Here is a 13,339-nt window from a genome sequence, read left to right on the forward strand (position 1 = left end):
TACCAGTATCATTAACCATTAAGATTTATATTATGTGATTGTAAATAGTATAAGAAAAAGCAAAAAATAGGGGCGCCTGGGTGGCACAGCGGTTAAGCATCTGCCTTTGGCTCAGGTCATGATCCCAGCGTTCTGGAATCAAGCCCTGCATCAGGCTCCCTGCTCAGCGGGAAGCCTGCTTCTCCCTCTCCCACTCCCCCTGCTTGTATACCCTCTCCCACTGCCTCTCTGTCAAATAAATAAATAAAATCTTTAAAAAAAAAGAGATGAACACTTAACTGACTGAGCCCCCTAGGTGCCCCACAAGCAGACACTATTATTATCCCATTTTACAGAGGAAACTGAGGTACAGGAAGGTTGAGTAATTTGTCCAAGGTTACACAGATAATAAAGCTGAGCTGGGATTCAAACCTTCAGCACCAGTGTTCAACTTCTTTTTTTTTTAAATATGATACGTTAGTTACCATACAGTACATCATTAGCTTTTGATGTAGTGTTCCATGATTCATTGTTTGTGTATAACACCCAGTACACCCCAATGTTGATAGCAGCAATGTCCACAATAGCCAAACTGTGGAAGAAGCCAAGATTCCCTTCAAACAGACGAATGGATAAAGACGACGTGGTCCATATATACAACGGAATATTACTCAGCCATCAGAAAGAACGATTACCCAACATTTGCATCAACATGGATGGACTGGAGAAGATTATGCCCAGTGAAATAAGCCAAGCAGAGAAAGACAATTACCATATGGTTTCACTTATCTGTGGAACAATGTTCAACTTCTAAACTATTCTGCCTCCTCAAGGATATTCACTGCAACATTGCTTGCAACAGGAAAAAGCTGGAAACAACCTGCAATGTCCATCTTAACCACCTCTTCCCAAGCCTGAGGCAGGCCCAACTAAGGAAGGAGAAAACTTTATACATAAATGAGGTTTGGAGTATTAAATAGGACTTGACATTTTAATTATCGAAATTAGATTGCTGGAACGCTAACTGGTACAGTCACTGGAAAACAGCATGGAGATTCCTCAAAAAGTGAAATATAGAACTACCCTGGGGCACCTGGGTGGCTCACTCAGTTAAGCATCTGCCTTCAGTTTGGGTCATGATCCTGGGGTCCTGGGATCAAGCCTCATATTGGGCTCCCTGCTCAGTGGGGAGTCTGTTTCTCCCTCACCCTCTGCCCCTTCCCCCCATTTGTGCTCACTCTCTCCCTCCCTCTCTCTCTCAAATAAATTAATAAAATCTTCAAAAAAAAGAAATAGAAGGACCCTATGACCCAGCAATGACATTACTGGGTATTAACCCAAAGTATCCAAAAACAGTAATTCAAAGGGATACACGCATTATCCCTTTTACAGCATTATTTACAATAGCGAAGACATGGAAGCAGCCCAAGTGTCTACTGATTAAGGAATAAAGAAGATGCGGTATAGGGGCGCCTGGGTGGCACAGTGGTTAAGTGTCTGCCTTCGGCTCAGGGCGTGATCCCAGCGTTATGGGATCGAGCCCCACATCAGGCTCCTCCGCTATGAGCCTGCTTCTTCCTCTCCCACTCCCCCTGCTTGTGTTCCCTCTCTCGCTGGCTGTCTCTATCTCTGTCAAATAAATAAAATCTTTAAAAAAAAAAAAAAAAAGAAGATGCGGTATATATACATAATGGTATATTATTCAGCCATAAAAAAGAATTAAATCTTATCATTTGCAATGACATGGATGGAGCTAGAGAATATAATTCTAAGTGAAATAAATCAGAGAAAGACAAACACCATAGGATTTCACGCACGTGGATTTTAAGAAACAAAACAAATAAGCAAAGGGAAAAAAAAAGGGAGAGTGAGACAAACCAAGAAACTGACTCTTAATTATTGAAAACAAACTGATGATTACCAGAGGGGAGTTAAATAGGTAATGGGGATTAAGGAGTGCGCTTGTCCTGGATGATATATGGAATTGTTGAATCACTATACTGTACACCTAAAACTAATATAACCCTGTAAAAAATTAAGTCACACAACAAAAAAAAGTAAATAAAAAGGTAAGTGTGGGGGCACCTGGGTGGCTCAGTCGGTTAAGCATCTGCTTTCGGCTCAGGTCATGATCTCAGGGTCCTGGGATCAAGTCCTGCATCGGGCTCTCTGCTCAGCAGGGAGTCTGCTTCTCCCTCTCCCTCTGCACCTGCTCATGTGGTCTTTCTCTCCCTCACTCTGTCTCTCATTAAGATTTCAAAAGTGGTATCATTTCTGGTATTGACAAGGACAAGGATCCAGTCTGTGATCAGGAAGTATATGGATAAAGGGAAGTAAAGAAAATGGTTACTACAGACAAAGACATCAAGAAACTGAGAGGCCAAGGTTTTGGACAACTCATCCACATAAATATGGATATCTTACTAAGAGTGTCAACAGGAGAAGAACTGAAATTTATAACTAAGATCTTCAATCATCAATGAATGAGAGCAATACCATAACTGGGAAAGATCAGAGAAATCAACCTCAAAGGACAGACATGAGCTGGAGAAGGGGGTATTAATGGTCTGGAGGGGGTAGCAGAAAAGCCAGGACAACATCCACCCACTTCCTGGTGCTGAAATACATGGGATGTAAAGGAAAAAAAGTTGCCACACCACAGAGTACAGCTGCGGAGGAATTCCCTCTAGGAATTGTCCAATTTCAGATAAGGCAAGGAGATAAACATTCCAAGAACAGGTTGATAAGACAGAGGAGTTTCCTGATCACAGAGGAGGAAATGTAGAGAGTAAGAGAGAAAAGCTTGGGAACGAGAGGAGGAAACCTAGATCAGAACTGACAATGTACGGAGTACTAACTACATAAGAATCTAAAAAATAACAAATAACCAGGAAACAGAGAACACTTCAGGGACTAAGGTAAAGACAGTGCTGTGAAGCACAGTTTGATCATCACTGAAAGCTTCTGTAAGTTCCCTTAGACTTCCTTCAGCATAAGTCAACATTTATGAAACAGTAAATCTCTGAGCTTCCCTTAGTGTTACACCTGGTTTCTGTGTGTGCATAGGTTTGTAAATGCACCAGAAAAAAATCTTGGAAAAACTCGCTCTAAACTGTTAACCATGATTACCGCTGCTGAAAGATTTAGAATTTAGGAGAAAAGGAAAAAAGGCAGGTAAAAAGAATTTTTACTTCTTTCTAAATGAAAATACACTTGTAATATTTTTTTAAGATTTTATTTTTAAGTAATCTCTACACCCAACGTAGGGCTCGAACTTAAAACCCCAAGTTCAAGAGTTGCATGCTCTACAAACTGAGCTCGCAAGGCACACCCTACTTTTGTAATATTTAAAATAAATTTTAAACTACCTGTTGCTCCTAAGGTTTTATGGGGGTTTTTTTAATGTGTCCATTCTATTTAAAATTTCTTAAAAATCAGGGCACATGGGTGGCTTAGTTGGTTAAGTGGCTGACTCTTGATCTCAGCTCAGGTCTTGATCTCAGAGTCGTGAGTTCAAATCCCACGTTGGGCTCCATGCTGGGCAAGGAGCCTACTTAAAAAAAAAAAAAAAAAAAAAAATCTTGCAAATCATCCCAGAGTTAAGGACAAGGGAAAGAAAGTACCTGATATACCAAGCTAGTAAATTTTTCATATTTAAATTTATGTACCTATTACCTAGACCAAAGGTCTTTCTCTTCTGAAGACAAATACCACATGATTTCACTTAAATGTAGAATCTAAAAAACAAGTAAGCCAAAAAAAAAAATTTAAAAAAAGCAGAAAAGACCCGTAAATACAGAGAACAAACTGATGGTTGCTAGAATGCAGGAATGAGGGCAAGTGGGCAAAATGGGTGAAGGGGAGTTGGAGGTAGACTTCCAGTTATGGAATGAATAAGTCAAGGGGATGAAAGGTACAGCACAGGGAATATAGGGCATGGTATTATAATAGTACTGTATGGTAACAGATGGTAGCTATACTTGTGATGAGTATGGCATAACATGTAGAGTTCTCAAATCACTATGTTCTATACCTGAAACTAATGTAACATTGTGTGTCAACTATACTTCAATTAAAAACAAAATTTAAAAAAAAAAGAAAGGTACAAAAGCAAATGTTAAATGCTTTTTTAGTTAAATGCTGAAGTATTAATTCCACATTTCAGAAAGAATATAAACATCTTGACTATGGGCACAAGAGGGAGCAATTTAGCCTTGAATGAGGCTTAAACCTGTAATTCATTCAGAGAAACTCACAGAAAAACTGCCTTTAATCAGAAAAAATTAACCCCATCCTACTTTCACATGTGACTTATCCTGGTAGCAATTAAAAATCTAATAGAATCTGGCACGCCTGGGTGGCTCAGTCAGTTAAGCATCTACCTTCGGCTCAGGTCATGATCCCAGGGTCCTGGGATGGAACCCTGTATCAGGCTCCCTGCTCAGTGGGGAATCTGCTTCTCCCTCTACCTCCCCCAGCTTGTGCTCGTGCGCTCTCTCTCTCTCTCTCTCAAATAAATAAATATTGAAAGAAAGAAATCAATCAATCTTGGGAAGGACAGAACAGTTAGCCTCTGGAGAAAGCTTTCATACTTTAAAAACTCAGCATATAAATACAACAGTGTCAATCGTTTAAAATATGTGAACTCTTCACAATTGCCCTACCCCCAAAAAATAAAGGGTTGAACATTCAAAAGGAAATTGGCTAACATAAAATGTATAGGCATAAATAGTTAAGAACTTTTTGTAATAGTTAAGAACTTAATATTCTTTAATTTTTACCAAACACCACCCCAAGATAACAAAAATTCTATAGAACCACAGTTTTAATGAAGTTTGTAAACTTTATAGTTATCTACACTTTCAAAAGAAAAACAAAGGTTTTATACTAGAATTAAATTGCCAAAATCCAATGTTCCCTATATTTTAAAATGGACATAAACTCCAGAGATTAAAATTTATCTTTAGAAAAGTATCTACTTGGGGCACCTGGGTGGCTCAGTTGTTAAGCATCTGCCTTTGGCTTGGGTCATGATCCCAGGGTCCTGGGACCAAGTCCTGCATCGGGCTCCCTGCTCATCGAAGAGCCTGCTTCTCCCTCTCCCTCTGCTGCTCCCCCTGCTTGTGCTCTCTTTGTCAAATAAATAAAATCTCTAAAAATTAAATAAATAAATTGGAAGGATCACCTATGATGAGGTGTGATATTGTGATCAATATATTTGGTCTTCGTCATTGTTCCTGGCACACAGCTATAAAACCCTTGTAATTTCGTAAGTAAGAGCCACAGGGGCACCTTTTATAATATTTAGTTTGGTTCCCAGTTCCAGAAATAGTTCCGGAGCTATCAAAGTGAAATTATTCATAGAACAAGCCCCTTTCAACCACACCTGAGATTGTTAATGAAGTTATTTTTGGAAAGCCTTGATATAAGCTAAGGATGGGGACTGTTACCAGGGGAACCAACCATATAGATGGCTGGAACTTTCAGCCCCACACCCCAGCTCTCTCAGACCTCTGGGGAGGGAAGAGAGGCTAGAGACTGAACTCAATCACCAATGGCCAATGATTTAATCAGTTGTGTCTTCGTAATGAAGCCTCCCAAAACCGGGGTTCAGAGAGCTTTGGGGTTGAAGGTGTGGACAGAATGGTACAATAGAGAGGGCAGGGAAGCTCTGCACCCCTTCCCATTTACTTTGCTTTATGTATCTCTTCCATCTGGCTGTTCCTGAGTTTTATCCTTTTATAATGAACCAGTAATGTCGTAAGTAAAATGTTTCCCTGAGAAAGCTGCTCTAGCAAATTAATCAAATCCAAGGAAAGGGAACCTCCAATCTATAGCCATTTGGTCAGATGCACAGGTAACAACCGGGACTTGTGACTGGTTATCTGAAGGGTGGCAGGGGGAAGAGGAGGGCCCTTAACCTGTGGGCTCCGTCACTATCTCCATGCACATAGTGTCAGAATTGAACTGTAGGACACCCAGCTGGTCTTGAAGAATTACTAGATGTGTGGAAAACCCACACATCTACTGTCAGAAATGAAGTACTGCGGCAGTTGTGTAGAAGAGGCACGATGGAAAAGTGTGTTTTTCCTTAGAGGACAGAAAGGAAAAGAAGGATGGGAAATTTTTAAAAGGAAACAAACACAGGAAGAAATTAAGGCTTATACAGACCCGATAAGATACTGGGTGTGAACTAAGGAATGATTAACTCAATCCTCTACACGTGATATCTCACAGAAGTATGAGTGCTATTAAGCTCACTATGCACTAGACAATTGCTAGTATCTCTGATATCTTCTCAAATCAAGGGGTTAAAAATCTATTCTGAGACCACAACTTATACAATATGATTCCTGGGCTTATTCTGTAAGTTGTTGGTCATTTTAACCCCTAAAATTGAAAACTCGCCCCAATAATCTAGAGTGATTTAAACTGAGTTGAGGGGCACACTTTAAATCTTTAAATTAGTATGTTATAAATACTTTTAAAGGAAATTCATCACAATATTGAAAGGAAAATCCATTTCTTCACACTAAAAGAACTTAAACCAGTTTTTATCCTGAAACACTCTTGGTGATCAACTTTGCAGGAGAATGAGTGAATGAATAAGTAGTCAAATAAATCCTTAGCCCTAAGACTTGCATGGAACTGAATCCCACAAAACCTCTCTAATGACAAAGGGTAAAAAAACAAGGAATTGGGCATATTTCTGACAAAAATATGATCAACAGCGCTGATAAGGGCTATGAAGTACAAACTAAAGCCCAGGTGAGTACAGCAGATGTGCCCTAATCTCCCTCTTTCTAAACCTCTTAGAGGCTCATGATTTATTCCAACATTTTGTCATCTCATCATAAACTCTAACTGCCTATTATGTATTATAAACAAAAAAGTTATTAACAACTAGGAGTCAGGAACAATTTTTAAATTCCCCTTGAAGTCACTAATGAATGGATGCAACCAAAGACTGATGGAGCTGTGTAACTATTCCCAGTGAATACCCTGGGAACCCACCAGATTCAGTAAGGTCAGCAATACCTGCTAGATGTCCTAAATGCTCTTCTGCACAGTATGCCCTGCCCCATTCCAGTAACTACTCAATACCTTCCCATCTTCCCTACTCTCCCATCCCTACTTAGTCCACCTGGCAAACTTCTATTTTTTCTCCAAACTCCGGTTAAAATGTCATGTCATTCAGGAAGCCTGTCCTGTCCATCCCCTTCCCCCAGAGAGATAACACTTCCTTCCTTTGCTGTAACTGTACCACATACTTGTTTCTACTGCTCAATTTATCACATATGATTTGTTTACATGTCTGTCTCCCCTCCCTTTTTTTTTTTTTAATGTAGCATGCCCTTTTAAGGGAGCTCTTCTTTTTTTTTAATTTATTTTATTTATTTGTCAGAGAGAGAGCGAGCAAGCACAAGCAGGGGAGGGGCAGAGGGAGAAGCAGGCTCCTCGCTGAGCAAAGAGCCCACTGTGAGACTCGATCCCAGGACTCTGGGTTTACGACCTGAGCTGAAGACAGATGCTTAACCGACTGAGCCACCCAAGTGTCCCCTGTCTCCCCTACTTGACCGTGAACAAAGCTCTTAGGTGTAAAGATTGGGCCTTCTTTTGCCAACCTCCATAGTAGGCTCTCAAACATTTACTGAATATATGAATACCTGAAGCAAGAAAAGATAGTCATTAGATGTACAATGAATCTATAAAGCCTATCAGCAGGCGCACCTGGCTGGCTCAATCTGTAGAGCATGGGACTCTCAATCTCAGGGTTGTCCGTTTGAGCCCCATACTGAGTGTAGAAATTACTAAATAAATAAATGCCTATCCTCAAAAACCCACTGGTTGCTATAGTCACCTCCGATTTTTTTTTTCTTGGGGATTACCCATTAGACAAGTTACTAAAGATTTTTATTTTTAAAGATAAGCAACTGATAGAACTAATTACGAAATGGAATTAATAGTTTAATACAAGATGCCAAATACATGGGAGAATCACCCACTAGGACAATCATTAATGGAACTGAGTTTCCAAAAATCTCCTTCTCTACAGGACTCAACTAACAGGAGGATGTTAAGTCTAATACTTCCTAAAAGGAAGGGATATAAGCTAGACAACCTTTGAAGATCCTTTTTCAACTCTACAATCCCCTCCAATTGTTAAGAAATAAGGAGAAACTAACTTCAAACCAGTGATAATAAGTAACACCTGATAATATGTGAATTTATTAGCCTGGTTAGCCAAGTCTCCTTGTAACAGGCTAGGTACAAAATAAATTCCAAATTTAATCATGCCTGTGGTAGGCAGAATGAGAATAACAGCCCCGGAAGATGTTCACATCCTAATCCACAGAATTTGTAATTACGTCACCTTACATGGCAAAAAGGAGTTTGCAGTTACAATTAAATAAAGGATTTGGGGATGAGATTATCCTGGATCATCCAAGGGCCTCTAGAAGAGAGAGGCAAAAAGGTGAGAGTCAGAGAAAGAGATGTGATGACAGGAGAGATGAGAAAGAGAGAAAAAGACCTGAAGATGCTATTATGCACCACCAGCCTGAAAGTGGAAGAAGGAGCCATGAGTGCAGGAATGCAGGCCACCTCTAGAAGCTGGAGAATGGAAGGAAAAGGATTTTCCCTAGAGCCTCCAAAAGAGCTCAGCTCTGCTGACACCGTGACTTTAGCCCAGTAAGAACTACTTTGGACTTCTGACTTCCAGACTGTCCAATAACAAATGTGTATTGTTCTACGCCACCAAATTTTTGGTAATTTGTTACAGCACCAATAGGAAACTAATATCATGCCTAAAGACTACCTCTTTAGGCAGCAACACATAGTAATCAAACTTACCATCTAAGAAAAAATGATCTCGAACAGCTTCTGCAGCTAGAACAGACTTCCCGCAACCTGCCATTCCATATATGACGACCCATCCTGCTTCACCATTTAGTTTGAATAGGTTCTGCCGAATTGCATTCACCAGCTCCTTCCTGGTAACAAAAACAACTGGCCTCTGGGGCACGCCACCTTCACACAGGACTGTCTTTACTGAAATCCAAAACAAAACAAGTATGAGCGAATAAAACTTCGAAATGGCTACTCAAGTGATACCATAAAAACCCAAAGAAAGCAACGCAGAGGCTTTACTCAGAACTTCCAAGAGAAGAAATGTGACTAGCATACTATCCTCAACATTCTTATTTCTCAGAACATAACAAAAACATACTTTTCGAGATGACTGCTGACAATGCAAAGCTCCATCTGCCTTTATACACCCTATTCCTCCCTGAATCTCCCATCTCTTTTTCTCATATCGAAGACTAGAGAGGAGGGTGTAAAGGAAAGACTATGGAATTCCTTTAAAGAACATAAATTTCTAAAGACTCTTATTCTTTCCTTCAACAGACTCCATTTACGATAAGACAAAACTGCAGCAATGTAGGGGCGCCTGGGTGGCACAGCGGTTAAGCGTCTGCCTTCGGCTCAGGGCGTGATCCCAGCGTTATGGGATCGAGCCCCACATCAGGCTCCTCTGCTATGAGCCTGCTTCTTCCTCTCCCACTCCCCCTGCTTGTGTTCCCTCTCTCTCTGGCTGTCTCTATCTCTGTCGAATAAATAAATAAAATCTTAAAAAAAACAAAACAAAACAAAACTGCAGCAATGTAGCCATTGTGATAGCAATGTGACAGAAGATATCATGGATACAAACCATATGAAGTTATTCCACCAACTGAATCTTTTCCACCATTGGAAGAAGAGATGACAGGAATGCCACTATGGAGAAGGGCAGCAAGATCTTTATACCCTTCATGTATGAGAGCATTGTAGAACGATATGTAGGAATAATTATCTTTTTTAAGTATCATTTTAATTAACAGAGCTGCTCGCTGCTGTTGAGTGGGCTAAAAAAAAAAATAAGTAGTTTAGTATACTACAAAGAATATGTTTGCAACATAAGTTAGTGGAGACCAGTGCAAGTTCTGAAATAAATCTAAGAAAATTTTTTAAACTCAAATAATTGTATCAAACATTTTTAAATAAAAATTGGAAAGAAAAAAAAAATTTATAGCACAGACTTCCTCCGAGGGCTTTACCTCATTTTTTACTTTTTCCTCCTCCGATACTGTTAAAACTCCATCATTAATCATACGATCCATGATGTAGGACGTTTTGATGTCTTTTTCCAGGGCTTCTCTATGTTGAAGCAAACAGTTTCGAGCTTTTGCGTCCATCCTCCCTCAAATTTTTCACTCTCTGAACTGTCAACCATGAGCTAGGGGCAAAACATCACAATATTTGTCAGGGTAATAAAGATATAAAAAGATGTGTAACCTCACTGGTAATCAAGAAAAAAAGAAAATAAGATTTTTTTGCGAAGATTTTTAAAAATGGACAAAAGCCAAAGCTTTCAAAGGTGTGAGAAAATGAGTATTCATATGCACTACATGAGAAGAATACAAAAATGGATACAACTTTTCTGGAAGGCAATATGGTAAGACAGAAAAGCATTTAAAGCGAGTATTCTCTCTAACCCAGAAATCCCACTTCTAGAAATTTACCTCAAGGAGACATTCACATATGTATGCAAAAATATCCACAAAAAGAGTTAACAGGGGTGCCTGGGTGGCTCAGTCGGTAGAGCATGTGACTCTTGATCTCAGGGTCGTGAGTTCAAACCCCACACTGGGCATGGAGCCTGCTTTAACAACAACAACAAAAAAAAGTTAACAGAGAATGTTTAGGTGAGGAAAAAAAGATGAAAACAGAACAAAAAAATTTTTCAAAAAAAGATGAAAATAACCTAAATGCCCACCTGAGTATAGATTTAAAAAAATTAGAGTATGTATATAAAATAGAATATTATACAGCCATTTAAAGTAAGACATTTCTCCATGTACTGACATAGAAAGATGTTCACTACACACTGCCAATTAAAAAAATTAGAAATATGATCCCACATACAGCACAAAATATATGTTGGTATCATATAAATACATAGGGAGATGTTAGGAAGTCTATTCAACCTAATATACTTGGGGTTACTTCTAAGTAGCAAGAATTGGGGGTTCCCCCTTTTCTTTTTTGTACTTTCCTAGAGTCTTAATTTTTTCAATATACATTATCATTTTTATAACTTAAAAAACTTTTTAAGATCTTTATAAATAGCAATCATACTGAAATCCTAATGTTTAGAAACTTCTTATTGTCTTTACCCAACATAAGACTAAACAGAGCAATGTTCTCACTCAAGGTGTTAGCTCTAGGTCTTTATCTGTAAACACATTTCTCACATGCTTACTCCACTAACGTTAAGTATGACAAAGCAGCAGAAAATACCCACTGGTGTCATTCAGATTGAGAGGACACAAAGAGGGGCACCTGTGGGCTCTGAGCAGGTTGAGCGTCTGATTCTTGATTTTGGCTCAGGTCGTGATCTCGGGGTCATTGGGTGGATGGAGCCCTGTATCAGGCTCCATGCTTAGCGTGGAGCCTGTTTAAGATTCTCTCTCTCCGTAGGAGCACCTGGGTGAGGCAGTCGGTTAAGCAACCGCCTCAGGTCCTGATGGCAAGGTTGTGAGATCCAGCCCCGGGTCAGCTTGCTTAAGTTTCTCTCTCCTGTTTCTCCCCCCACACGATCTCTCTCTCTCTCTGTCTCAAATAAATAAATAAATACATCCTTAAAAAAAAGTTTCTCCCTCTCCCTCTGCCCCTCCTTCCCACCCCCCTGAAGCTCTCTAAAAAATAAATTTAAAAAATAAAATAATATTCTTTACAGCATAATACTCTAAGTTTCTACTAGCTTTATTTCAAACACAATGCAAATTTTTCCATGGGTATAAAACCCAGATCTGATTCATGTTTTTAAAAACATTAACAGAACTCTACCCAATGTTGTACAGTGAGTGTCTAAATGTGTTCAATAATTTATTCAATAAACATTTCAGCCCCTCCTATATGCCAGGCCCTGAAGTCTACAAAGAAAATTAAATCATATCCCTGAAGGAATTCATTATCTGATGGGAGAGAAAAATTTAAAGAGATAATTAGAATGTGATGCCCTCAGTGCAAAAATACAGATAAGCACAAATAATGTAGCGTGCACAAGAGAGGAGAGATAATCATGAAGTTTCATTAATGACTATATTGGCAAACAGAGAAATAGAGCACTTGCCTACACTTTCAAGGTTCACCAAATGCCCAGTACTAGCATGAAACTGAAAGATAAAAGAAAAAGTTATCATCAGAATCAAGGCTATGGTATTTTTTAAACGTTACTAACGTTTTATGATCTCAATTTAGACAAAATATTCCTTAATTTTTAGTTAATCTTTTTGGTTATATCGAATTGCTACTCTGAAACAGACACCTCTGACAACCTGAAACTAATTTCCAACTTTCCCCAGCCCTACTCAAACATGTAAATTTTAAATACGTTTTTAAACTCTGCACAAATCGTGAACAAATTATGAACAAATTCTCAGCGTCCCACCTTTTGTAACCACATCAAAATGTAAAATCAGACTCTTCAAAGATGTGAAATAGAGCGTGAAGTGCAATTTCATCCAGGAAAACCGTAATAGTTGGCTGCTTCCTCTTTCGGTAATTTCTCTTCCTGGTACAGGAGCAGGACGGTTATCAATTATTCCTTGTCCCAGAATTCTGAGTCCCTGAAATCGGCTACTGAACCTCCAGAGAACCCAGCTCGGGCAGAAAAGCGAGGCGCAAACTTACCCAAACCTCTGCACGAAGGTCTTACTGGGAAAGGCAGCCCTGCAGGGACAGACCGCGAAGTCCGGGTGGGGGTGGGAGTGGGAGTGGGCTGGGGAGGGAAGCAATGGGGGCTTCCTAAAGGGAATGTAGGGAAGGGCGCACGGCCCCGGGACAAGTCCGGGCCTCACAGGTGCAGCTCCGGAGCCTCCGCAGTCCCAGGCGCCTCAAGACCCCCGGAGAACTCTGACCCGCGGAGAGACAGACGTCACCCCCGCGGGCCGACCACACAGTGCCGGGCAGCCGAGGTGAGGCCCGGTCTGAGGCCCGCCCTCTCGTGGACCCCACCCCAGACACAAAGGGAGGAGGGCCACTCGAGCTGTCGCTCTTTCCTTCCAGCAGCAGCTGCTCCCCGGCCGGAGTCCGGCGCCACTCTGGACGCCGCCTCGACTTCAAGTCCTCGCGGGTTGCTGACGGCCCAGACTCCTCACCTTCGGCTCCGTCGCCCCTTCGGCCCAGGAATAAAAGAACCAGCGTCCACTTGAAGCCTCCTCCTCCCCGCCTCAGAACCGCGGAGCAGTCAAAATCCGCTGGGCCCGCCCAGCCCGGACAGCGCGCGCCCGCGCACGCAAATATACACACCCCGAGC

The 13,339-nt window shown here is 40.6% G+C and overlaps 1 protein-coding gene and 1 non-coding gene across 9 annotated transcripts in view; one reads left to right on the forward strand and one right to left on the reverse strand.

Annotated features, from left to right (window-relative positions):
• APAF1 (apoptotic peptidase activating factor 1) overlaps positions 1–13,320 on the reverse strand; it is a 79,896-nt gene extending 66,576 nt beyond the window's left edge. Inside the window, exons 1-7 of one of the 8 annotated variants that reach the window (XM_087868836.1) lie at positions 13,182–13,319; positions 12,473–12,595; positions 12,155–12,197; positions 10,542–10,678; positions 10,077–10,255; positions 9,692–9,884; positions 8,833–9,030 (exon numbers count right to left, since the gene is read on the reverse strand). In XM_087868836.1, the coding sequence (XP_087724962.1) occupies positions 8,833–9,030; positions 9,692–9,884; positions 10,077–10,214 (529 nt within the window). In that variant the 5' untranslated portion in view covers positions 10,215–10,255; positions 10,542–10,678; positions 12,155–12,197; positions 12,473–12,595; positions 13,182–13,319. Of the gene's footprint in view, positions 1–8,832; positions 9,031–9,691; positions 9,885–10,076; positions 10,256–10,541; positions 10,682–12,154; positions 12,198–12,472; positions 12,854–13,181 lie in introns of those variants that run through there. The other 7 variants (XM_087868833.1, XM_087868832.1, XM_087868837.1 and 4 more) reach the window with 7 other exon arrangements.
• Positions 10,600–10,672, forward strand: TRNAK-CUU (transfer RNA lysine (anticodon CUU)). Its single transcript has one exon. It is a non-coding gene; the product is annotated as a tRNA-Lys (tRNA).
• Positions 13,321–13,339: the final 19 nt, after the last annotated feature.

Source organism: Ursus americanus, chromosome 17 (assembly GCF_024610735.1).
Source record: "Ursus americanus isolate L20-20 chromosome 17, mUrsAme1.1.p, whole genome shotgun sequence".
Classification (NCBI taxonomy): domain Eukaryota; kingdom Metazoa; phylum Chordata; class Mammalia; order Carnivora; family Ursidae; genus Ursus; species Ursus americanus.